The sequence below is a fragment of the Myotis lucifugus genome, unplaced genomic scaffold (genome assembly GCF_000147115.1).
Source record: "Myotis lucifugus unplaced genomic scaffold, Myoluc2.0 scaffold_0, whole genome shotgun sequence".
NCBI lineage: Eukaryota > Metazoa > Chordata > Mammalia > Chiroptera > Vespertilionidae > Myotis > Myotis lucifugus.
In genome coordinates, this window is record NW_005871048.1 from 1,204,965 (window position 1) to 1,231,916 (window position 26,952).

The 26,952-nt window shown below is 43.7% G+C and overlaps 1 protein-coding gene across 7 annotated transcripts; it reads right to left on the reverse strand.

Annotated features, from left to right (window-relative positions):
• Positions 1–5,613: 5,613 nt before the first annotated feature.
• ZKSCAN5 (zinc finger with KRAB and SCAN domains 5) lies at positions 5,614–25,452 on the reverse strand. 7 transcript variants are annotated; one of them, XM_023759909.1, is made up of 7 exons: positions 25,135–25,452; positions 24,216–24,731; positions 20,259–20,394; positions 15,402–15,466; positions 14,990–15,125; positions 12,924–13,523; positions 5,614–7,843 (listed from the first exon to the last, which is right to left on the reverse strand). In XM_023759909.1, the coding sequence occupies exons 2-7, from the start codon at positions 24,627–24,629 to the stop codon at positions 6,732–6,734; spliced, it is 2,463 nt and encodes an 820-aa protein (XP_023615677.1). In that variant the 5' UTR covers positions 24,630–24,731; positions 25,135–25,452; the 3' UTR covers positions 5,614–6,731. The 7 variants fall into 7 exon arrangements, with proteins under 7 accessions (XP_023615677.1, XP_023615711.1, XP_023615754.1 ...); XM_023759943.1 differs by having other exon boundaries at positions 14,990–15,071; positions 24,216–24,734; positions 24,952–25,452; XM_023759986.1 differs by having other exon boundaries at positions 13,110–13,523; positions 24,216–24,734; positions 24,952–25,452.
• Between the last annotated feature and the right edge of the window lie 1,500 nt (positions 25,453–26,952).

The window sequence follows — 26,952 nt, forward strand, 5'->3', positions numbered from 1 at the left end:
ACAGTGCAAAACACGTTCCTCCTCATTACAAAGCCTGATAATGCAGACACTGGGGCAGGCTGAGTTTCTTTCTTTTTTTAAAATATATTTTATTGATTTTTTTTACAGAGAGGAAGGGAGAGGAATAGAGAGTTAGAAACATCGATGAGAGAAACATCAATCAGCTGCCTCCTGCACACTCTCTACTGGGGATGTGCCCGCAACCAAGGTACATGCCCTTGACTGGAATCGAACCTGGGACCCTTGAGTCCGCAGGCCGACACTCTATCCACTGAGCCAAACCGGTTAGGGTGAGTTTCTTTACTCTTCCTATTTAGGGGTGCCTACCTTTTCCTGTGTTGAGATTCGTTTTTTAGTTCCAGCTCTGCTAACAGGTTTGGTAATCTTGGATAAATTACTGAACTTTTCTGGATCTATTTTATAAGTGAATTCTTATCCTTGCTGCTCAGGTTTTGGGACTGCAAAAACCAGGCAAATAATACTTCAAAGCCGTAAGGACCCCCAACTAGAAACTTCTCTTTCCAAAGAAGAGAATTAATGTTGAAGATGAGAGACAAGATTAGGAAAGAAAAACTGTTCCATGATCCTAGAGGACAGGAACATGCACCAACGATACATTTTCCACAACTGCTTCTGCCCTGGTTTGCTCAGAGGGCCTCAGAAAATCCTGTGAAGCTGTCATAAATTATTAAGGGCATGCTCCAGGCTTCTCATTTCTGGACTAGGACTGGCTGGGGTCTCAGAATGGAAGGCAGTCTCTCAACCTCTCGCTCTCTTAAGGGAGAGATATAGCTCCCTTTTTTGGTGAACACCTATGCCAACTGAAAGCCACCCTGAGAGGCTGGGAACATGCAAAGTCACCCCTCCTTCGAAAAGATGGTGTGGGGAGGGAAGCTCAAGTAATTTGCTATCAGAATGGGAGAATTCGAAAGCTGTGAAAACATCAGGTACGGACTTGTTTTTCTCTCATTGAAGTGGAAAGCACTCTCTAGATTAGGATTTAGGAGGCCTGAGGTTCCAGGCTCCATTCAGAGTTACAGTCAAGTCATAATGTCATTGTGCTTCCATTTCTTCGTGTGTAAAATGGACTATCCAGCTCATTTTCTCTGCAGCACTTTTGAAGATCAGATGACAACGCTTTGGAAATTTAAAGAACTATATAGAGTATAAATACTCATAGAGCTACATAAGAAAAAAGATACTCCACATGCTGCAGAGTTGGGCACATTAGGGTTTCAATCTTGACTCCAGTTCTCAGTACCTATCTGACTATGGGCAATTTATTAACTTTCTGAAGCTCAGACTGCTCAACTGTAAAATTGGGATGCACTCCTAATCAGTTATTGTAAATATGTGATAAGCCATATGTTATGGAATGAATTGTGTCAACCCCAAATTCATACATTGACGTCCTAACACCCTGTGTGGCTGTATTTGGAGGCAGGCCCTTAAGGCGGTAATTAGGGTTAAACGAGGTCATAAGGGTAGGGCCCATGCACATGCACAGAGGAAAGGCCATGTGAGGACACATGAGGAGGCAGCCGTTTGCAAACTGAGAGAGGCTCAGTAGAAACCAACCCTATGGACACCTTGATTTCTGAATTACAGCCTCCAGAATAGTGAACAAACAGATTTTATTGTTTCAGCCACCCAGTCTGTGGTATTTTGTTAGGGCAGTCAGAGCAGACTAACACACTAGGTAAGGTGCTTAGCACAAAAAATAACATTATCAGGTGTACAATATATATAACTTTTTCCTCTTAGAAATAAGATTATACTATTATCCCAATGGTTTGTTAAGGTTATATATCTAGACCTAGTGAAGAGTTCATGCTAATCCAGTCATATTCTCTCCCCTGGTTGTCCTCATGACCGGTGATATTTGTAGTATTTCCAGCCAAGGTTAAAACAAAGCAGTTGCCATACTGCATCAAACTCATGATTTATCATGCTCATCATTTCGTCTGTCAGAGGTACCAAGGGACAGATGTGTTGTGAAGAGGAAAATTGTCATTGACATCAATTCCAAAACACACAAGTTCCTCTAATTCACTCTTTAATTTCCCTAATATTTTAGTCTGCTATTTTTTCTATATCTCTGTAGGCATGTCATTAGTTTACTACCCATGGGGCAAGAATCCTTGTTAGTTTTTCTCCTTATCTAATTCTGATTTTAAGGATTGTCTCTTAGTTCTACTACCTGTGACTTGGCACGTTCAACTCTGAACACCCTAAATTTTGTAGTTTCCTTTTTCTGAAATTTCTTAAAGTTCTGTTCTTCCTCCTTTGGTCCAAACCACCAGAGCTGCATTTTATGGTGAAGTCATCCTGTACAAGGGCAGAAAAATGCTAATGTGTTACGTTTTGTCTCCAATGCCTTTCCTAATGGGGCCATCAATTAAGTAAAGTCAAAGCACCGAGCTGGACTGGGGAGAGGGAGGGAAATGTGGGAGGTTTCTCCATACCCTGCTGGGGGCAGTGACTCAGCAGCTTGTGTCCCCTCCACCACCTGCAGCTGGGAACTCAAAGCTGCGTGGCTGGGCCTGAAGAGGGACTTCCAGCAGAACACAGGACCTTCAGGACAAATAGAACAAGTCTGACGGAGAGCGCATCCCAGTCCCACTCCCTCCCCTGAGCTCCATCCCAGTGGTGTTCCCTGGGAATCCAGCAGGTCTCATGGTCTAGGTGTTCCCCAAGCCTTCCTCTATAAATCTAGGGGGCTCTAACCTCCTCCTCAGTCTGTGGATAATACCAAGGTTAAGAAGCAGCTCCTCACACTGAGAGAGAAGTAAGGAGCTGATGGGCAATCTTAGCCTCCTGGGTAAAAGGTGCAAGTCACAAATTTTGAGAACTAGCACATGATATGTTTCTAATTGTTCCTTCTGCAGAGAAAGGGCCCCGAGCTAATGGCCTGGATCTGGATGTACTTAGATGGCTCTGTTACTTTTGTAAAATCAACACACATTTTTGATAGACTCAGTCACGGTACCTCAGCAAACATTTCTATAAAATTCAACCAACATGCTCAGAGCACCTGTTCACTGAGGTGATTGCAATGCACATCATACTGTTCGGTTCCTTTTGCCTCCAGTACTTTCTAACATTTTCATGTTAAAAAAGATCAGGAAATAGCATCTTGAACAAACAAATCCTACTCTAACTTGCCCAAACTTGAGCAAACAAAATATGTGACCCTAATGTTTCCCTTTTGGAAATGTGTAAGGGATGGCTGTGATAAATGTGACTGCATGGAAGCAAAATATTTTTCAGTCAAAAGTTCAAATCTTAAAACTCTTACCTTTTTTTTTTTTCCTGCAACTAGGCGCAAGGAAAGATGCAAGACTACAGATCAACATAGTTTCAACCTCAGAAACAAGTTTCTGGAAATCAGCTGTTTAAAATGGAAGAGGCTGCCTTAGAAGGCAGCGAACTCCCCATCATTGAAAGGATTTCATGCAAAAACTGGATAGTCCGTTGGCAGGAAATGCTTTCTCCAGTTCAACAGTTATTAAGCCTTGTTACACGCACATGCTTACGAATTGAATGGGGATTCTTCCACTGGGTTTGATGCTCCCATAAGACCCATTATAATTCTAAGATTCTGTAATTGTATGATTTTATCATATATTTGACCAAAACTGTTTTTCACACAGATGAGAACAAGTTTCACCACTCTGTAATGTTTGATGTTTATAAGACAGTATAGTTTAGTGCTTAAGAGCTTAGCTTTTGGAGGAAACGTGATCTGGGTTCAAATGCTATTTTATACAGAGGGCCGTGTGATTTGGGGCGAATGAATGAACTATTCTGAACCTCAGTTTTTCCCAACTGTAAAATGAGTGCTAATAAGTAAAACCACCTCATAATGTTGTGAAGATTGAGATGATCCGCATTGTTGGAGACCGGGTGTAAGCTGACATGGTCCTTGCACCTGAAGGGGCTAGCAAGGCTGGGACCCTTACCCACACAGTTTTCCCAGACTTGTTTGGATGGCGGTTATCAGTAGAATGAGCGCAACCTTTGTAGAATGAGAACAGCCTTTCATGGCTTACCAAGAAGTCTGTAACTATTTACTGAGATTTGCTGTACTGAGAACTTGTCCTTCTGCTCTGTCCCTCCCTTAGAGATTAAGAGGAACAAAGGATACATTCCTCTTGACAGACCTCGTATTCAGTGTGTTGTGTATAAAAGGCTTTGCATGGTTAATAAACTTGCTGCAGTTCCTCGATTGATCTGTAGTCCTCCCAATCCCGCTCTCCTGTCTTTCTTTCTTTTCTCAATTCCCACCTCCCTACCTCAGCCCGGCTCAACCTGTCAGGCTGGCCCTGACACCGCATAAAGCATTTAGCATGTTTAAAACATGATAAATGCTCAATAAATGTTAACACCAAGCTTTACTGGTTGTCATTCTCAAATCTCATATCTGATCTTTAGCTCTGTGACTCTATTTGCAGGAAACAAGAATCTTCTTAATGCTCCTGAGAAGGACTTTTGACACACTGTTTGCATTAAGTTAGTGGTTATTTGTCCCAAGTGTGTCATTTTCTCTCTCCAGGCAATCAGTAACTTTCAGAAAGAATTCCATAATCCTTTTATTTCCATTTTTTTCGCCAAAGTTTATCCAAGTCAGTACATCCCTTTCCACATGTATGCCATCCCAGTTCACCACAGTGAACGTCTCACAATTGAACGACCACCACACGCCAGGGACTAACACTTCACCCACCATTAGTGAGGGAGTCCGCATTGCCTCATGGTCTTCCTCCTCAGTGGTCAACCTCCTAGGACAGCTCACAGCACCGAATGTCCTAAATCAGGTTCCCTAAAACAGGGATTCAGAACCTCATGATTGGTTAAGGGTATGCTCTTCAGGAAAAGTATTTGTGAGAGGGAATGAAACAGATCAAGAGGGCAAGAGTCGAGCATGGACATAGTCTCAAGGTCTAGCCTTAGCCTGATCCACAAAGAGTGGCTGGGGAAACATAAACTACATTATAGGTTTCCCCCTGCTTTAGGCAAGTGAATCAACCTTTTGTACCTCATCAGTCAGTCACTGGCTGGAGTGGGGGCGGCAGATAAACTCCTGGATGCTGCAGCTCCCACCATCTGAGGACAAGTCTCCAGAATCTTTGGAGAAGGGAAGCGCTGTGAGCACTTAGCAGCCTCAACTCTGGGCAGCTTAGTGGGTAGGTGTGCCAGTTTGGCTAGAGGAATCTGGACAGGACACCAGTGTACAACACAAGTTCAATTTGCTGTTTATTGTACGCTAGGCAGTCAGCAGAAGCAGGACTTCAGCAGTGCCCAAAAGCTCTTTCCCTTTCTTTAGCAAACAGATGCAAGTTATACCTTTTTTCCATGTTATCTTTTGCCCACAACTCCTACCCAGACCATGACATTCCTGCTCCTGATTACTGTTTACTTTCAAATCCAGCTGCAATGCAAATTGAGACTCAATCTACATGTCATTATCCTGCGGGGGAATTAGTATACATATTGCTTGGATCACAATTCTTTATTTTTTATTTTTAAATATATTTTTATTGATTTCAGAGAGGAAGGGAGAGGGAGAGATAGAAACATCAATGATTAGAGAGAATCACCAAATCAGCTGCCTTTTACACACCCCACACTGGGGACCAAGCCCACAACCCTAGCATGTGCCTTTGACCAGAATAGAACCTGGGACCCTTCAGTCTGCAGACCCACGCTCCATCCACTGAGCCAAACTGGCCAGGGCGGAACCACAATTCTATGTGCATAGCTACCCTGTTGTGGGTAATAGAAAAGAAGAAGAAAAAAAGTCCACTATTTGGCCTGTCTTCTTAATTCCTCTAAGGTCCCGCTCCCCTCCCCTCAAGATGTGACTAACCAACACAGTTTCTACTGAATTGAAAAACTTAACTCCTCTTTATAATAGCTAATCTGATGATAACAGAATCAAAACAAAACCAAAAAAGTAGAGTGTGTTTCATGGAGAAGTTGTAGATTGAATAAGATAGTAAGGAACACATACCATTCGGCCTCTGAACCCAATTTTTCCAAAATATAAAAACCAGTCAATTTTTTTTTCAAAGGGTCTAATACTTATGATGGGAACAAGGACTGGAGCCTTCTATTGGCCAGGACAACCATTTCTAGGGAAGGTTCGTTGCTGAGGTACCAAAACGAGTATCATGCTGAAGAGTTCTCTTTCTTTACCTGTGCTCTTCCCTGAATAGATAAGCTGTCAAGGCAGAAATTACAAACAACGCTTATTTCTACTGTATCCATGAGGCTTTCCCAGTGTCAATGATCTGACATTCAAATGAATAAGTGCTACTTGAAGGTTTTCCTTCACCCATCATATCCATGGGTTCTCTCTCTCTCTCTCTCTCTCTCTCTCTCTCTCTCTCTCTCTCTTTTACTGCCCTGGCCAGGAATCGAACCATGACCTCTTGGTTCATAGGTCAATGTTCAACCACTGAGCCACGCCGGGCGGGCACCATGGGTTCCCTTTTGTCTACATTCTCAAGCATGAAGATGCTAACAAAAGCATTTCTCCTTGGGAAAAGCAAACAAATGATCTATTTCTTGTTCTCCAGTGTTCCTAAATTCTAACTGAAGGATTTCAGTTATGTATCTGGAGGTTTTATGGTTAAGCTGAAGTTGTTACTACATTCATCACAGAAGTAGGATTTCTCTTCAGGAAAGCTTCTCTAAATTGAGTAAGAGCGGTGCTACAACAGAAACATCTATACACTTACGGTATTTATGGAACCTGTCCTCTCATGACTTCTCAGATGTTTGAAGAGGCTACAACTCCAAGTGAAACTCATTCCACATTCTGTACATTGAAAGGGTTTCTCACCAGTATGCATTCTCTGATGTTGATTAAGATGTGACTTCAGAGTGAAGCCTCTGCCACATTCATTACATTGATAGGGTTTCATGTTAGAATAGGTTTTTTGACGTTGTTTTATGTGAGAACACTGGCCAACATTTTCTCTACATAGATCACATTTACAGGTTTTCTCTGCAGTATGAGTTCTGTAATGCTGAATAAGGTCAGAACTATAATTAAAGGCTTTGCTACATATATCACATTTATAAGGCTGCTCTTGTAACTCAATCTTCTTATCTTCAATCACTGTTAAATTCCAACTATATGCTTCCTCACAAACGCCATTTTTTTCTTTTTTCTGACCCATGTGGAGCACCTGATGTTCAATGAGGCTAACATACTGAAAAAAGATTTCTCCACATTCATGACACTGATGGGTTTTCTCTCTAGAATGAAGTCTTAGATGCCCAGCAAGGTGTGAACGCCTCCCAAAACCTTTCCCACACTCATTACATTTAAAGGGTCTCTCCCCACTGTGCACACTCTGATGCTGAACAAGATGGGACCTTACTCTAAATGCTTTCCCACATAAATGACAGGTGTAGGGTTTCTCGCCAGTGTGGACTCTCTGATGCTGAGTTAGGTGCACACGTTGATTATAGCTTTTCCCACACTCATCACACCTAAATGGTTTCTCTCCAGTGTGTATTCGCTGATGTTGAATAAGATGGGCACTCTGAATAAAGCTTTTTCCACATTCATTACATTTATGTGGTCTCTCTCCTGTGGAGGATTTTTTGTGGACATATGTGACTTGATTGAAATTTATCCTCTTTGAAGAGGGTTGTCCTACTATCTCTTTCATGGGAATTCCCTGCTTTCTATCCAACTTGCCTTCTCCAAAATCTTGAACTTGAGAAACATTTTTTTGGATTCTTCCAGATAGTTCCATGTCTGCTTCTGAAAATTCTGAAATTTTCTTCTTAACATTCAATTTTGTATTCTTACTTCTTTTGTCATTGCCTGGAAAAATAAAGAGGAAATGCAAATGTCATCAGTTCTTTTATAGAAGAAAAATAACTTTCCAAAAAAAAAAGAAAATAAAAATGAAAATATGATGTAATAGTAGTGAAAAAGGGGATACATGTATGTACTTGATGCAATTTAGCTCTGGCCAGTGTGGCTCAGTTGGTTGGAGCCTCATCCCATGAATTGAAGGGTCACAGTTTGATTCTGGTCAGAGCACATACCCAGGCTGCAAGTTTGAACCAACTGATGTTTGTTTGTTTGTTTGTTTCTTTCTTTCTTTCTCTCTCTTTCTCTCAAGTCAAAAATAAATAAATAAATAAATAAATAAATAAATAAATTTAGTAATATGTATTGACAGCCATAAAGATGTTTTTGGCCTTTCATCCACTAATCCCACTTCTGGGCATCTATTATGAGAAAACAATCCTAAATACTGAAAAAGGCATAAGCACAGCTATCAAGATAAAAGTGAAAATTTTAGAAGTCCAACTGGGGAACAGTTCAGTAAATTATGACGTCTCCACACAATAGCAGATTATCAAAAATAACAAATAGGAAGGTCAAGCAACACTAGAAAATGTATATGTCTAATATTTGTGTCCTATGAGTATAACTATATAAAAATAGGCTATAAGCCAAGCCAGTGTGGCTCAGTGGTTGACTGTTGACCTATGAACCAGGAGGTCAGTTTGATTCCCAGCCAGGGCACATGCCTGGTTTGTGGGCTCAATCCCCAGTGCAGGAGGCAGCCAATCAATGATTCTCTCTCATCATTGATGTTTCTGTCTCTTCCTCTCCCTTCCTCTCTGAAATCAATAAAAAATATATTTAAAAATAAAAATAGGCTTATGAAAAAGAATAGAAGGAAATCCACTACACAGTAATAATGCTATTAGGATAATGAAATTATGTGTGATTTTTTTCCTCCCAATTTTTTTCCTCCAAACTTCCTATTATTTTAAAATAAAATTAAGTAAAATAACTAAATTGGAAAAAGTTGGAAAAGAGGAGGAAGTAAGAGAGTCCAATTTCTCATTTACTAGACTAGAAAGTGAATAGATACTGTCTAAAATTGACTAATAAGGCAATAGCAGGATTATTTAAAACTAGAAGCCAGGTGCACGAAATTTGTGCATGGGCACAGTCCTTAGGCCTGGCTGGCAATTGAAGCGTGAGCCTCTGATATGGAAGGGCAGGTCCCAGCTGACCTCTGGACCCTGGGCAGCACCTGGGCCCTTGGGCCCCCGTGTGCCCCCTCTGCCTGAGTCACAGCACCCGAGTCCCCACGCGGAGATGCGGTGAGCATGGCTGGATGCCACGGGCTGGGTCGCCGCATTGGCCTCTGGGCCGCCCAGCGGCACTGCACAGAAGCCGGGCGGGCAGCGCGCTCTCTCCCAGCCAGCCTCGCAGACCGGCTCCTGCACGAACCCACGGGGAGCCCAACCGGCCTCTGTGGTCCTGGCAGCTGTGGCCCGGCTCACCAGAAGAAGCTGTGCAGGTGTGGGGCCGGCTCCCTCATGGGCACCCAGCACCTGAGCGCAGGGCCTTCCCCAGCGTGTGAGCCCTGACGTCCCTGGGGAGGGTAGCAGAGGGAGTGAGAGCGAGCTTGGCAGACACCCCGCATTCTCACCACATCTCCATCCCCGCCACTCCCATCCGTAGGTATCTGGTGAGAGGTCACAGAGCATCGCCAACGCCCACCATGCTCCGTGCTGCCCCGTGGTAGTCGCACATGCCACAGCGAGTGGTCGAACTCTGGTCAAATGACCACCCAAGGGGACAATTTGCATATTAGGCTTTTATTATATAGGACTAGTGACCTGGTGCATGGATTTGTGCACATTGAAAGGAAATTAATTAGAAGGTGGCTGGCAGGGCGGGACTGAGCGAGACAGGAAGGACATGCCATGGAGCCAACCTCCCGTGGTCCCTCCCCAGCCGGCCACACGTGCGGCAGTGCCGCGGCTCGAAGGGCATCTGAAGAGTAAGCAGAATCCCTCTGGCAGGTGGGGTCCCTTGGCCTGGCCTGTGGGGATCCGGCCGAAACCAGCTCTCCGACATCCCGAGGGGTCCCAGATTGCGAGAGGGCGGTTTTTGGGTGACACACCCCAGAATTGGGCTCCCTCCTCTCTGGTTCTGGGGTGCGTCACCTGAGAACCACCACTGCCAAGTCACTGCAGCTTAACACTCCTGCGTTGAGCATCTGCCCCCTCGTGGTCAGTGTGCATTATAGCTACCGGTCGAACGGTCGCTTAGCCTTTTATATATACAGATATGGAATTACTGGAAGAAAACAGAGCTTCAAGCAAGTACAGTGGGGCCTTGACTTACGAGTGTCATGACTAACGAGTTTTTTGAGATATCAGCTGTCTCTCGGCCGATTTTTTGCATTGAGTTGATAGAGTAATTTGAGTTAATGAGCTCCTTAACAAGCTCCTAACGAGCTCGGTCTCGGAACGAATTAAACTCGTAAGTCAAGGCCCCACTGTACCTCTGGAGAAAGGTAAGTTGGGACAGAGAAGAGGGCATAGGGTTTTGCCTACTGATTTGACAATTAAAGTATCTACACTAATAAAAGAGAAAAATGGTAATTGGCGTACGACCGCTACCCTTCCCATTGGCTAATCAGCGTATCCTTATGCAAATTAACTGTCAGCCAAGATGGCGGCCGGCAGCCAGGCAGCTGGAAGCGAACGTGAGGCTTGCTTGCTCCAGGGACTGCAGACTCCAACGTTCCCCGCCTGACTTGCCGGCCTCTGAGCTGGCAGTTTGAAACATTCTAACAAATATAGCCGGCTGGGATCTCAGAGCTGAAGTTATACATTGTTTCGATTATAGAACGGCAAACAAACCAGCAGCGGAAACCTCAGAGCTAGAGCCAGAGCTAAAGCTGGCCCAGAATAAAAAAGAAAAGAAAAAAAGGACAAGTTGGGAGCTTCAGTCAAAACCGCCAGCCTGAAAGCAGCCCTCAGCCCCTCACCCAGACTGGCCAGGCACCCCAGTGGGGACCCCCACCCTGAAGGGTGTGTGACCAGCTGCAAACAGCCATCATCCCCTCATCCAGGCTGGCCAGGCACCCCAGTGGGGAACCCCACCCTGATCCAGGACACCCTTGAGGGCAAACCAGCCGGCCCCCAGGCCTCTATCCTATATAGTAAAAGGGTAATATGCCTCCCAGCACCGGGATCAGCGTGACAGGGGGCAGCGCCCAAACCCCCTGATCGCCCTGCGGCTCTGTGTGTGACAGGGTGTGGCGTCCCAACCCCCTGATCGGCCCTGCTCTGTGTGTGACAGGGGGTGGCACCCCAACCCCCCCCCCCACGGGCCCTGCTCTGTGTGTGACGGGGTAGAGCCATAACCTCCCCATGGGCCCTGCCCTGAGTGTGACAGTGGCGGCGCCCCAACCCCCTGATCGGCCCTGCTCTGTGGGTGATAGAGGGTGGCGCCCCAACCCCCTGATCTCGCCCTGCTGTGTGTGTGACGAGGGTGGTGAGGACCCAGTGCCCCAACCCCCTGATTGGCCCTGCTCTGTGAGTGACAGGGGGCAGCGCCCCAACCCCCCGATTGGCCCTGCTCTGTGCATCACAGGGGGTGGCGCCGAAACCTCCCCATTGACCCTGCCTTGAGTGTGATAGGGGGTGGTGCCCCAACCCCCCAATCAGCCCTACCCTGAGCGTGACTGAGGGTGGCATCGCAACCTCCCAATCCGCCCTGCTCTGTGCATGACAGGGGGCGGTGCCCCAACTCCCCAAACAGCCCTGCTCTGAGCCCGACCAGGGGCTGCACCTAGGGATTGGGCCTGCCCTCTGCCACACAGGAGCAGGCCTAAGCCATCAGGTCGTTATCTCCTGAGGGGTCCCAGACTGGGAGAGGGCACAGGCCGGGCTGAGAGACCCCCCCTTCCCCCCCGAGTGCACAAATTTTTGTGCACCGGGCCTCTAGTCCTATGTAATAAAAGGCTAATATGCAAATAGACCAAATGGCAGAACAACTGAACAACCAGTTGCTATGACATGCGCTGACCACCAGGGGGCTTGCGCGTAACATGGTGGGCGTTGGCAACAGGCAGCAGAGCACAGAACATAGCGGGTGTCAGGCGCGGTGGGATGGTGGAGCAGGTAAGCAGGGGCACCAGACCAAGGTGGGGCACAGTTGCTGTCATCGGGGCGAGCCTCTAGTGGTTACTGAAAATTCTTTGCTCCCACATGCTATGGTCCCGCCCAGCGCTTGCACCCGCTGCCGGCGCCTGGCACTGGTCCCGATCGCTTGGCACTGTCAGCGGGTGTGAACGGCAGCTGCCGGCCCCAATCGCCCCTGAGGGCTTCTCCACCTCCCCCTGCTCCTGAGGGGCGATCGGGGCAGCAGATGCCGCTCACACCCGCTGATGGTGCCAACCCCGCTCACACCCGCTGCTGGCGCTCGCTCCAATCATTCCATGCCATCAGCACGTGGGAGCAGTGGTGGTGGGAGCAGGGCTGCGACGGGAGGGACTGGGAGGGGGTGTGGAGGATGGGCTGAGACCCATCCCTGTGCCCACCACAGCCTTGTGGCCCACAGTTCCTTTCAAGGTGCACGAATTTGTGCACTGGGCCCCTAGTCTATATAATAAAAGCTCAGTGACCATTACGGTGGAACAACAAGAACAACCAGTCACCATGACACCACTGACCACCAGGGGGCAGATGCTCAACGCAGGAGCTGCCCCCTGGTGGTCAGTGCGTTCCCATAGCTGGAGCGCTGCTCAGCCAGAAGCCGGGCTCACGGCTGGGGAGAACAGTGGCAGCGGTGGCCGGAGCCTCTCCCGCCTCTGCGACAGTGCTAAGGAGCAGCAAGCCAAGTGGTAAGGAACAAGCAGGCGGTGGTCAGGAGTGAGGGGCTCCAGATGGTGAGAGGATGCAGGCCGGGCTGAGAGACGCCCCGCTCCTGCATGAATTTCGTGCATCAGGCCTCTAGTAAATAATAGACTATAATCTTTGCTCCTTCCTACTGCTCCCTATCCACAACTCATCTGTTCTAAGCTAATAAAAACATTTTTGCCTCCATTTATTCTCCAATATAAACTCTTCACACATACATCTTTGGGATTTCTCTCTGAAGTGGCGCTTCAGGTGCTCAATCAGATGAGAGTGCCGACCAAAGTTTTTCCCACATTCGGTACATCCGTAGGGTTTCTCTCCGCTGTGCACACTGTGATGCTGGACAAGGTGGGAACTCACACGAAAGGCTTTTCCGCACACCTGACATTTATAGGGTTTCTCACCAGTGTGGACTCGCTGATGTTGAGTAAGGTGCACACGCTGATTATAGCTTTTCCCACATTCACCACACTTAAATGGCTTTTCTCCAGTGTGGATTCGCCGATGTTGAATGAAGTTTGAGGCTTGAAGGAAAAATTTACCACAATCATTACATTTGTGACCTCTCTCAGCATTTGTGTTTTGCTTACAATTAATGTCTGTGATGGCACCAAGATCTCTTTTCTGGGAAGGGTTCTGCCTTGACTTCCCCACACTGGGGTTTACCTGCCACCCTTCTACCATGCTGCGAAGGTCATTAACTTCTCCAAATTCTTGACTTTGGGCAACACTTCTTTCTGATGTCATCCAGTGCGATTTGGCTTCATCAGAAATCTGCTTTACTATGAGTTCCATATTGTCATTCTTTGACTTGCAATCTGAAATAATGGAAGAAAAATGAAAAATTTAGCTACTTCCTATAGTAGAAGAAATAAAATGACTAAGGGATATAGAATAATTATACAAATCCAACATGAGCACATGACCATGTAAACTGGTATAACATTTTTCAAAAGGAATCTGGCATTATCTATGTATTTCATCTAAAGTCTACCAGTGTGCTTGTTATATAGTGGTTCTTCTAAAAGAATTCATTCAAGCCCAGCTGGTGTGTCAATGGTTGAGCATCATCCTATGAACCAGGAGGTCATGGTTTGATTCCTGGTCAGAGCACATGCCCGGGTTGCGGGCTTGATCCCCAGTTGGGGCATGCAGGAGGCAACTGATCAATGATTCTCTCTCATCACTGATGTTTCTACCTCTCTCTCCCTTTCTCTCTGACATAAATAAAAAAAATTTTAATAATAAATAAATAAATTCAAAAGAAGCTAAAAGCTGTAAGCTCCAAAATGTTTGCCATAGTACTAAACTTGTTATAATTGCTCTAGGCAGCAAAATCAAATATTAGTTTCCAAGATCATAACATAGTTAGAAATACTGGCAAAATCTTATTTGGGATGCAAAATTCAAGAAGGGATATGACAAAGAAACAACAAAAAAGAAGAAAAACAAATAAAATTTTTAAAAAAGTAAACATAAAGAAAAACAAATATCTTTTTTAAAAAAAAAAAAGGGGGGGATACAACATGTAAAATGTAGATACCAACAGGGAAACCATCATAAAATAGGTACCAGTGATTTGAGAATTGTAACAGGGTGAATAACTAGCCACCCATGAGCTAGAAAGAAAAGAATGGATGCCATTGAAATATTGTAATAATGACTACTACAATACTTATTCAGCAAAGTCTGAGATGCTTTTACAAATGAGAATTATTCAGCTAAGAATTAGTCAATCTGTCAAGGAATAGAATATCATAACTACTATAAATCTGTTAAAATCCAAACCTGTTAGTTTTAAGCTCTTTCATTTTAAAGCAGATAGTATTTGCAAATATTTTTTAAAATATATTTTATTGATTTTTTTACAGAGAGGAAGGGAGAGGGAGAGTTAGAAACATCGATGAGAGAGAAACATCAGTCAGCTGCCTCCTGCACACTCCCCACTGGGGATGTGCCCGCAACCAAGGAACATGCCCTTGACTGGAATCAATCCCAGGACCCTTCAGTCTGCAGGCTGACACGCTATCCACTAAGCCAAACCGGTCAGGGGAGTATTTGCAAATATTATTCTCCAAGCACTTCAGTCATACCCTTATTATGAAGGAAATAATTAAAATAAGCTAAGGGGGAGGGGGGGGAGGTTGATTTATTCTTTCACAGAAAAAAAAAGCCACATTATAGCAATTAAAACACACATGCTTTTATAAGATGCACTAGAAATATTCTTTGCAAGATAACAAAATTAATATGTCCTAATCCATGCAGACAAAATAAGTCTTACCCATGGAGGTAATACTCTCATAATTCTCCTTCCTGTCATCCCTATAGAGAGACTTCTGGGACTGGTCCAAATGTTCCCATTCCTCCAGGATAAAGGAAACAGCCACATCAGCCACATCTTCAATTTTCACCAACTTCTGAAACACGATATCTTCACTAAATTCCCATTCCCCATGTTCCAATTTGGATGAGGGAAAGAACTGCAAGTATTAAGGAAAGAAATAGGAGGCGGGACTATGCTTCAAAGAGGATGGAGAGTATTGGGTAGAATGGAAAAAGGATTGAAGTATAAACCCAAGGTGGGCCTGGTCTCTAAAGAGACAGAACTCCTGATAAAGATTCAGGATTAAGGCAGCTACGTCTTCAAGAACAGACATGGGAATAGACATGCAGGCACAGGGACGCCAGCTCACCTGGGACCCAGCTGAGAGAAGTGAGGCTGTCAGCTCCTGGCTGTCCTTCAGGGGAAGGGAAGAAACTTGGAGAGCAGGAAGGGTTGAGGGGGGAGAAAAAAAGGTGTTAGTGAGAATATCTTTGCCCAGCTCTGACTGCCACCATATTCCACTTTTGGTCAAGAATCTACAATGCTGCCTTGCCACACCAAGACCAAATTCTTCTGCGTGGCTCTCAAGATCCTCGACATTCCGGCCTCTCCCACGCCTACCCTATATTCACCCTTCCCCCCCAAAACACTAGACTCCCTGCTTTGGTCAGCTAATCCCTGCTGCTGACTTGAGACTGTGCCATTCTGCTCTGCCAAGACTGAACCTAGTCATTTCAAAGGATAACAAAGTCTCGCAGCTTCAGATCTCAAGCACTTCCTAGAGCCCAGGGCTTCTCACGCTTTAATGAGCAAACAAATCACCTGGGGTCTAAGCATAGAGCAGATTCTGGCTTAGTAGGTTTGGGCTGCACATTTTGCATTTCTAACAAGCTTCCAAGTGATGTTGTTGCTGCTGCTCCTTGAATTACACTTTATGATTAGCAAGGCATTAGTCCACATGCTCTCCCTTCAAGGAATTACTATGGTTGGTTTATAGTCAATAGTATATATTATTAAGCCTACTCTCTGTGTTATAATAGGCAGATAAAACAGTCCTTGCCTTCTAAAACTTCAGTAACAGGAAGTGTAGACGTGTAAGCCTTACTTACTTCCAGAATAGGGTCAATTACCAATTCTATACTTGAAGTTCACCATTAGGAATGCCGAGTAGAGAGTGGAAGGCGAAAGCTTCAGGAAAGCCTGTCCACAGGACGTAGGGGTGGAGTGGGGTGAGGGTACGGGTGCTTTGCAGGTGGAGTGAATAACATGTGCAATGCCTGGAGGGTCTGATATCTAGATGCTGGTGACTATTTGACCCTCTGCTGTCACCTCTGCTTATTTTTTTTTAAATATATTTTATTGATTTTTTACAGAGAGGAAGGGAGAGGGATAGAGAGTTAGAAACATCGATGAGTGAGAAACATCGATCAGCTGCCTCCTGCATGTCCCGTACTGGGGATGTGCCAGCAACCAAGGTACATGCCCTTGACCAGAATCGAACCTGGGACCCTTCAGTCCGCAGGCCGATGCTCTATCCACTGAGCCAAACCGGTTAGGGCGCCTCTGCTTATTTTTGTCAAGATTCATGGTGCATCCAGATCTCAATCTATGTGAGGCCACCTTTAACAAATAACCTGACAGTTTAGACCTTGCTATGGTTTCCTCAGTCCTGGAGATGTCTGTGTATATGTAGCTTGCTTGTCTCTGAGGACTATAAAGTAATGACACAAAAAGGAGATAATGATTATTGATGAAAGACAGAGTCTGAAACCAGGAGTGTGGCTAAAGAGTCAAAAGAGGAGACTTGAAATAAAGGGATGAATGTAGTCTATACTTGAACAGTAATTGTGAGTACAGAATACATTCCAATTATAACTGGAATTATTATAGTAATTCCATTCTAAATAATTCCACTTATTTTTTGAAGTTCCTGCGAAACCCATTGCTTCTTTAACTTTTAAGTAAATCATTTTGCCTCTCTCGAGCCCAAATTAGTCCCAGCCTTCAGTGCTATCAAAGGCATAAGGAATGCAGCCTCCCCCAGTGTATAAAAAAAATTAAAAACACAGTAATTTTGTTGGAATAAAGAAAGGGCTAGGGTCTGGCTAACAGGGCAAAGAAGAGAAGCAGCACCTAGGAACAGAAGAAAAGAGCAGCATGATGTGATGAGACTCTGCAAGTAGCGGGAAGATGACATGATTTAAGGAGGACGGGATTCTGTCCTTGGGAGGGCCTGGTGGTTAAAGCAAAGGCAGGATAGCTCAGAATGGGGTAAAAGTGTAGAAATAGAGGGTTAAAATATGAGCTCTGTCACTTAATAGCTTTGTGACCTTGAACAAATTACTTAACCTTTTTAGGCCTTAGCTTCTTAATTTCTAACATGAGGATAACAGCAGTACCTCCTCCTTCCACTGAGTACTAGGCCTATTACACCATTTTGGGTTTCCATGTTGAACAGTTTTAACTATTTTTAAAGACTGTAATTATATGACTTTTATTCCTTTAGAGATCTTCTGAAGAACAGAAAGAAAATTCATTTTATGTTTTAAAAAATATAATAAAACTCATTCTATCTTGTAATTTCTATAATGGATCCACTGGACCCTTTTATAAATTTAGAAAACATTTTGGGATCTGACTAATCTTATTTTTCCTGTATCATGAAACATTTTTCTATTCCATCATCCCAGGAATGATTTCATTCTTACTAATCACTATTCATTAATTACTTCCAATGAGAGCATAGAAGACTAAAATAATAAGAAATGAGAGAATAAATAAAATATTTAGGATTACGCAACAGTGAAAAACATCATCATTATTCACTATTCCCAAAGTATTAAATACATTACATAGAGTTTTGCAACATCTTCCAGAAGGTATAAGACTGTTGACATCTACTTCTAACTTTCATTGAGCATAGTTGAGAATTTGGAAGTTTTTATTTTCTACCCATATTGGCAAGGAGAAAAAGACATTTCACTATTATTAGATGAATGAGATGATGAATTGTGACAGAGAACAGCGTGCTCTCTAATGATAATGATAAAACTGAAAATATAAGGGAAATCTTAGAATGCGTCTACAAATGATATCTTAGATGAACTTTCTCAAACTCAAGAATCAATAATAAACGATACATTTTTAATTTCATAAAAGGAATATGACCCATCTTATCCAGTGAGGCATTCAACAGGAAGGATTTCATCATGCAATATTTTGCAACAAGATTCTGGACTATCCCATTTTATTAAAAAGACAGTTTTTTATTTTGCTAAAGAGACAGTACTGTGTGACAGTACTCTTTTGTTTTTTTATGATATTTTAATTATCAAAATGCACTTGATACAAAGAAGTGTAATTCTTATTAAATCTTCTTTAAAAATTGTTATCATCGCTCAGTCGGTGTGGCTCCGTGTTTGAGCGATGACCTATGAACCAGGAAGGCATGATTTTATTTCCAGTCAGGGCACTTGTCTGGGTTGTTGGCTTGATCCCCAGTGGGGGGCATGCAAGAGATTGATGATTCTCTCTCATCATTGATGTTTCTAGCTTTCTCTCCCTCTCCCTTCCTCTCTGAAATCAATAAAAAAATATTTTTAATTGTTTTTTTAATATATTTTATTGATTTTTTACAGAGAGGAAGGGAGAGAGATAGAGAGTTAGAAACATCGATGAGAGAGAAACATCAATCAGCTGCCTCCTGCACATCTTTCACTGGGGATGTGCCCGCAACCCAAGTACATGCCCTTGACCGGAATCGAACCTGGGACCCTTCAGTCCGAAGGCCGACGCTCTATCCACTGAGCCAAACCGGTCTTGGCTTAAATTGTTTTTATCCTTTGATTCTTCTATTATTATGCATAAAATTACTTAAATATAAAAAAAAGATAAAGGATCCATTGGCCCCAGATGGTAAGTGAAGATTATTTTTCCTGGTACATTGAAGGTTAAATGAATTCCTACAAGTAAAGCTTAGAACAGGTCCTGACACATAGTAGACTATGTGTCATAATAGCTGCTGCTGCTGTGCTTTTATTATTATTACCACAGTGAAAGGAAAGCTGGAAAAGATTAGAGACATAGGACATGTCAAGTGAAAGGCCTGACCACTAAGGGGAACCTAGAAGAAAGCCTGGGGCCAAACAGGAAATACAAGTTCACAATTTCCAATCCATAATTCTGAAATCCCAAAGCTCTACATACCAAAGGTGGTCTTTTATTTCATGAAGTTAGGCACAGAACTAATTTGACAACAAAACCTAACCAGAACATATGCGAAGCTAATCAAAGCTTTTATTTAATCCACTGTTGTATATATATATACATACATTTCACTGCTGAAATATGAAGGTGTGTGATTATGGGGTACCATGTCAAATCCTGTTGGTAGTGTAATATGTGGTATGTAAATCACATTATCTTACTAAATCTGAAAAATTCTGAATTCTAAAATATATTTGATGGCAAGAGTTTCTGGTTAGAGATTACGACCTGTGGACATATATCATCATAAATAAGATAAGCTGTTCACTTTTCTTCTTTGATATATCTAATACAGGTTAATAAGGGAAGGAAAGAAAGAGAAAACAAATGCTCTAAAGGTCATGGTGAAGCACTGCTTGAAATAAGAATGAAAGCAAAATTCAAAATAAAGAATTTAAAAAAATGAAAGCAATTAGGAATTAGAAACTTTTTTTTTACTTAAGCATTAAGATAACAAAATCTATGAAGTACACTTGTAAATCTCCTAACAGTACCTATAAAGTTCTCATCATCTGCACTATAGCTTTTGAATAGAACTGTGGTACAGTTCCTAGCCATCCTATAAGCTGACCTGTCTTTTTTTAAAATACATTTTTATTGATTTCTGAGAGGAAAGCAGATGAAGAGATAGAAACCGCAATGATGAGAGAGAATCATCAATCGGCTGTCTCCACATTGGGGATCAAGCCCACAACCTGGCATGTGCCCGAACCTGGAATCAATCCATGACCTTCTGGTTCATTAGTCAATGCTCAACCACTGAGCCACGCCAGCTGGGCAACCTGACCTCTCTTAATACCAGGGACTCAATTCCAGGTCCCCATACCATGCCAACCTCCAAATCCTACTGGTTGCAGAAGCTCCCTAGCCTGAAGTCTCTCTCTTATAGACACTGCTTACCCACATGGCCAGGGCGCCCACTCTCTGGCCACATCTGTTCCACCAAATCATAGAGCCTCACCATTTTCCTCCAGATGTGGCTTCTGTGGCTCTTGTTCAGGCTGGGGGTCCAGAGACAGAAGCTGGTGATGGAGGGACTCCTGCATAGCTCCTGATGGCACCATCTTCTGAGAAAGGACTTCTGGACATGCCACAATCTAACAACCACAACCACACCAATCAGTACTTTAATGAGAAGGCTATTAAAGAACCCAGTAAATTCACATTATTCTTTCATTTGTTCATATACTAAATATTTAATGTGCTAGGTCTATAATGAGTCAGACACTGATTATACATGGTTTATATCTAGTTGAAGAAGACCTCGATTAAACACTTCAACAAATAAATAAATACTAGTACATAATTACAGACTATGTTGTATGTTAGAAAAGAGAAGGAAGTACCATGAGACAGATCAGATGAGATCTACTTTATGTTTTAAGATATGTTTTTATTGATTTGAGAGAGGAAGGGAGAGGGAGAAGAGATAGAAACATTGATGAATTGGCTGCCTCCTGCACGACCCCTACTGGGGATTGAGCCCACAACCAGGGCTTGTGCCCTGACAGAGAATCAAACCGGTGACCTCTTGGTTCAGGGGCTGACACTCAACCAGTGAGCCACACCAGCTGGGTATGAGATCTACTTTAGATTGGGTAGCCATCAAAGGCTTTTCTGAGGAAGTGTCACTTAAGTAAACACCTAAAGGATGAAAGAAGCCAGCCAGGAGAGAGGTAAGAAGTGTTGCAAGCAGAGAGAACAATATAAACAAAGACCCTCAGGCAGAAAGAGGGTATCTTAGGAAGGCCAATGTGGGTCAAGTTTAGTAAAGAGGGAGAGAGGTGAGAAAGGAGTTTGGAAAGGTCAATTATAAGACTCAGGAAGTGACACGTGGTTCTCCAGCAGACCAACACCAAGACTTAAGCTAGTTCATGTCCAGTGTGCAACACACCTCAATCTTTCTGTTCTTGGCTCTTGCTCAACCTTAGGGTACACACAATTACTCTGCCACAACCAGTCTCCAGAATCTGTCTCAGCAGCAACTTAGCAGGTAATAAGATCCTGCATTGAGATGGAATCACCATCCCCTTTCTCCCCCTCTTATGGTTTCAAAACACTTTTGATTTTAACCCTCCTAGTACTGGCAAAATGTGGCACAAGAGTTACATTAAGAGGCAGTTGCAAAACAGTTGTGGCAAATATTCTGTGTGAAAGTTTGTGTCCTGGTTGACCCACTCAGAACAGAGTTAAGACGATGCCAAGTATGTCAAAGGGCACCGTGGGCAACAAAGAACCAAAACAGCCCTTGATGTCCGGAAACTCGGGCAGAGAAACTGAGAAAGGAGAAGGATAAAGCCTGGGGAAAGGTCTGCAGAGACAAGAACTACCTAGAGATAAAGTTGAGGAAAAATGTCAGGGATACAGGAGACGGACAGAGAGAAAGGCAAACAAAGTATGCTGTGGAGGCCCGTGGGAAATGCCCTATCTGGGCCTCAAATCCTGACTACCACTAAGGAATTATTTTTCTCTGTATCCCTTCAAAGGTGGGCTGCATATCACACCAAAAGAGGCAAATGTGCAATATATGCTGTAAATCCTGTATTAAAAAATGTTTTTTGTTTTAAATTACACTTTTGAATATTTATTACTAAAAAGATAGAACACTGTTTGTCCATTTATGTCCTAAATTAGTTTTTTTTAAATATATTTTTCTTGATTTCAGAGAGGAAGGGAGAGATAGAAACATCAATGATGAGAGAGAGTCAGATAGGCTACCTCCTGCATGCCCCACACTGGGGATCATGCCCACAACCCTGGCATGTGCCCTGACCAGGGATCGACCACTGAGGCACATCAGCCGGGCCCAAATTAGGTTTTAAAAAGAATTAACCAGATGTCAACAGGAACCTTTATGCCCTGAAAGAAGCAATAGAAAGGTTCAAACATCCCCATCTGTACAACAATCATTCAGGAGAGCTACAGGGTCTGGCTTCAGGTCAACAGTGGCTCTCTCTGCGGCCCACTTGCCTCGTGGGGTGAGCTAAGCCAGCTGAAGAGCCTGAGGATATTCTGGGATGTTGAAGTACCACTTACCCAGAGGTAAAGAATAATGAGTTGGTACCTTACAATGAAGTGCCATGGCTCTGGAAAATGAGGGAAATTCTCTAACTAGTTTCAACCTCTGGTAGACCTATAATCTTTTGTTTCTTTGCTATAAAAAGAGAATTAAAGTTTAAGAGAGTGTGAGTCTAGCAACCAGAGGAAGGTAGAAGGTCAGATTATAAATGAGTAAGAAAGTACAAGATGTTAACAACATAAAGATATTGATTCTCCCTAGATTAATATATTATTTCATGCAATCCCAACAAAAATACCAACAGGAATTGGGGGGGGGGGGAGTACTAAAAACTAAATAAATAATTCTGAAGATCATAAGGAAAATGAGAAAATATTAAAACATAATTTGGAAGAAGGAAGGATAGCCCTATCATATACCAAAGCATTTCATAGAGCTCAAATAATTAAAATACTAACACACAAACACACAGTGACATCAGTAAAATAAAATAAAGAGACCCCAAAAGGACCCAAATACATGCAGAAATTTGGTATATAATATAGAGGCACTTTAATCAGAAAGAGAGAAGGTGGATTACAAGTTGCTGGGGCAACCTGGTAGATATCTGGGAAAAAATAAAGTTGTAACCATACCAAACACCCTAAAACAAAATGAATTCTAGATGTAAAAGTGTAAAAAATTTAAAAATCTAAAGAAAAATTTAAGACAAAACTATGAGAAAAATTTCTTATAATATTGTAGTTGAGAAGGCCTTTCTAAGTATGGCACAAAACCCTAAAATAATGTAAAAGATCTAAGCTGATTGCATAAAAATTAAAACACCCTGCAAAGCAAAAATCTCCATAAGCAAAGACAAACAACAATGTGGAAAAGTAACACTTGCAATTCAATGACAGATACAGTCCTTACTTTTCCTAATAGGTAAATAATATAAACAGATAATTTGCAATAAAAGGGCATATGCATAGCCCTTTAAAATATGCACTGTGGTCAAACTAACCCATTAGAGAAATGCATTAAAATTGCACAGAACTGGAATATGTATCTTTCATATTGGCAATAATCAAAAAAGTTGGATAACATTGGGTTATCAGACTGTAGGAAAAAAATTTCTCTCATACATTGCTGTTGGGAATATAAGTTGGTATAACCTCTAAGTAGGGCAATCTATGAATAGCTGTCAAAATTACAAATGCATATGGCTTCTGAGCCAACAAATGGACTTAGCATTCATTCTATAACTAATGATGTATGTAAAGATATTCATGCAGCAAAGCTGTTTGTAGTAAAAATTCAGAAACAATCTAAAGGAACAACTTAAATGGCCCTCAATAGTTCAATTACGGTATATCCATACAATGGAATATAACACAGTTTCAGAGTGAGGTCGCTCTATTGCACTGACATGAAACAAACCAAGCTATAAGAAAAAAGCAAGAGGCAAAAATACACAGTGATTTTAAAACATCTGTGTTTTAAATATGTCATATACATGTATGTTCATATATTTAGAATATAGTATACCTCCGTAAGGATATGCATGTATCATGTAAATGGTTGCCTCTGGTGAGGAGAATTAGGCATCTGAGGAACTAGGGGTGGGATGGAAACTTCCTTTTATTACAGCCTTAAGTACCTTTTGAATTTTGTATCATGTCACTCAAAAAAATATAGTAATTTTAAAACTAAATTAAATCGCAGATTGTCTTTTCCAGGTTAGCACACTGGATACTGCTTCTCTTTGCTGGAGTGGCAGGAAATCTCCAGTGTGCCTAATCCCAGGAGAACAAAAGAATATAAATGAAGCACCAGAGTGCTAAGGATCTCACCCCTGCTCAGCAGCTCAACTCTCTTCCTGCCCTTCCTCGTTGCTCTAATGTCTCCTCTTCCACTCACCTGTTGTCTGCGTTCCTCTAGTTCCCTCTGTATATTTTCTACCACAGCCACAGCCTCTTCTCCATTTTCCGGGTGATGTTCTCTCACCCAGGTCTGGAACTCTTCAGGCAGGATGGTCAGGAATTGCTCCAGCACCAGTAGCTCCAGGATCTGCTCCTTGGTGTGCAGCTCAGGCCTCAGCCACTCACAGCAGAGCACCCGGAGCTGGCTGAGTGCCTCCCGGGGGCCTGATGCCTCATGGTACTGGAAGTGCTTGAAGCGCTGGTAAAAAGTCTCAAACACTGGCGGACTGTACTCCTGCATCCACGTGCAGTCTTCTTCTTCCACCTTCACTATTAGAAGGTCTTCTTGCTCTTGTGAAGTCTCAGCTGGAGGGTCCAAGTCAATGACTTCCCCAGATTCTGTCATTATCATTCCAAACTCAGAAGGCTCTCTCTCCCCTTTAGCTGTTTTACACTGATCACATACGTTTTCCTCTTTAGGATCTTCTGGAGGACACGTTCATTATTATGCAACCTACTGATATATTGGAAATTATTATTAGCAAAGAGGTGACATAGAGGTCATTTATGCTAAAGATGACCATTCAACAGAGTAATTCATTTAAAATATGAACAAGTCAGCTTAAAGTATTTCCCACATTTAAAAAAATGTAAATGAGAGCCACAAAAAATCTGACATCAGGCCCAACCAACATAATTTTACTGGTGAAGAATATTAATAGGACAAGACTTACTAACTAGTCCAGTCGCAGTCGCTCCTTCTCTCTACCTTTAAGTCAAACTTAAGTCAGAACAGGGGTCAAAAACACTACAATGATCAAAACTGGTCCTGTCTTTCAAGCCAGAAGGGCCTGACAGACCAACGGGAGACTTCATTGGTCCCGAAGAGAAGCAGGATAATAAGGGCAGATTTGGACCTGGATTTCTCGGAATCGACCCTGACCCCGTACACACGGGAGACCGGCCCGGTCAAGGTTAGGGATAGGGCCCCCGTCTGGATACAATGCCCATTCCCTTTCCTCAAGACTCCAGCCTCGGGGAGCTCTCCTGGACGACCGAGCTCCCGCAATCAAGGCTGGAGAGATGGGTGTCTTTTCACAAACGGAGAGAAAACCGAAGGCGACACTTCGCACCACTTCCTCGCCGGAAGTAAGCAAGTCCAAGCTTTCCCTGTCCAACGGGCTTGAGCCATAAATCCACCCCCCGAGAGCACTTCCGAGTCCGCTCTAGGAAACCCGGAGGTCCTCGCCTCGCAGCGGGTGGAAAGTGCCTGCACGCTCCACCCCAGAGGGGCTGTGGGCCAATCGGTGGGGAAATGGGGCGGTGGCCCAGGAGCCAGTCACGCCCACGGAACCTCAGGAGCCGTGAAGAAAACAGCCACAATCTTTCCCCATCCAACCCCAAAGCAATTTATTTTTAAAAAATATTTTTATTGATTTCAGAGAAGAAGGGAGAGGGAGAGAGAGAGAAACATCAATGATGAGAGAATATCACTCATCGGCTGCCTCCTGCACACCCCAACTGGGGATCGAGTCCGCAACCCGAGCATGTGCCCCCGACTGGAATGGAACCGGGACCTTCCAATCTGCAGTCCAATGCTCTATCCACTGAGCCAAACCAGCCAGGGCAACCCCAAAGCAATTTAAACAGCTCGGGCTCCTCCTCTTTCTTTGGAGTGCAGGCAGGGGGCGGGGTCGTAGGTGTCGCGAGCTGTTGCTAAGGCGACAGTTGCCAGCATCCGATTTGCGGTGGAACCCGCGCTCCCCAACCCTCAACGCCCTGCGCCCCAATTCGGAGTAGGGTCCGTACCTTTCTGCAAGCCCACAACTGTCACTTCTCTTTAATTTTGAACCCTTCGGTTTCTTCACATGAATCTCACCACTCCCCGCACCCCGTTTGCAGACACACCCACCTCTTTACCATCTCAGCTCTCTCTGGGCTAAAATCTCCAACGTTAAACTCGCGAGCCCCGGGAGCCGGCGGCTACCAGGACTACATCTCCCAGGAGGCGCCGCGTGGAACGTGCCCGCTAACCAATAGGGCCGCGGCTCTCTTTTCAGCCTCGGTTTCGCGGGCCTATCAGAGTGCGGGAGAGCAGGGACGTTTTTGCTCCAACGCCTTGAGCTGGAAGGCGGTGTTCGGCGAAGTCCGTTGCCTTCTTTCGTGGAGAGAGTGGATGCCGAAACCACGCATCGTTGCAAAGTAGGGAAATCATCTATGCTGGGCTTCTTCAACCAAGGGGATCCCATCCTTAATAATTTCTCATTTTACAAAGCTGTTTGACAGGCAAGACAAGAGGCTTATCACCACTCTTTTACATATCGCCAAAATGAGGCTCACCTACTCCACTCATCAGAAAGCACACATCCTTGGATCTACTGAAGAGTTATTTTTTAGTGTATGGGATGAATTTTTCACCAATCAGGGATGAGGTTTGGAGACTGACTTGCTAGCGCTGTGGTCTACCTTATGGGAATGAAAGAAATTCAGAAAAATCCCCTACTATCTCCAGAGAGTCCTTTAGCAGGAGAGGCTCAAATTGACGGGGGGGGGGGGGGGGGCGGATTTTTTTTTTAAAAAAATTTGGTTTTGATTCCCAAAGGAAGGGAGAGGTAGAGAGAGAAACATGAGGCTGACCCCAACTGGGGAATTGGTCGGCAACCCGGGGCATGGGTACCCCAAACGGGAACCAAACGGACCCTTAGGGGTATGTGGTGTGGAAGTTCCCACATGGG

Bases quoted from the DNA above. Each gene is read 5' to 3' on its own strand.
- ZKSCAN5 (XM_023759909.1), bottom strand. From the start codon at position 24,629: ATGATAATGACAGAATCTGGGGAAGTCATTGACTTGGACCCTCCAGCT. The intron at 20,395-24,215 runs GTGAGTGGAAGA...TGTGGTTGTTAG, and splicing joins TAGAGGAACGCAGACAACAG to ATTGTGGCATGTCCAGAAGT. The intron at 13,524-14,989 runs GTAAGACTTATT...CCATTATTTCAG, and splicing joins TGAGAGTATTACCTCCATGG to ATTGCAAGTCAAAGAATGAC.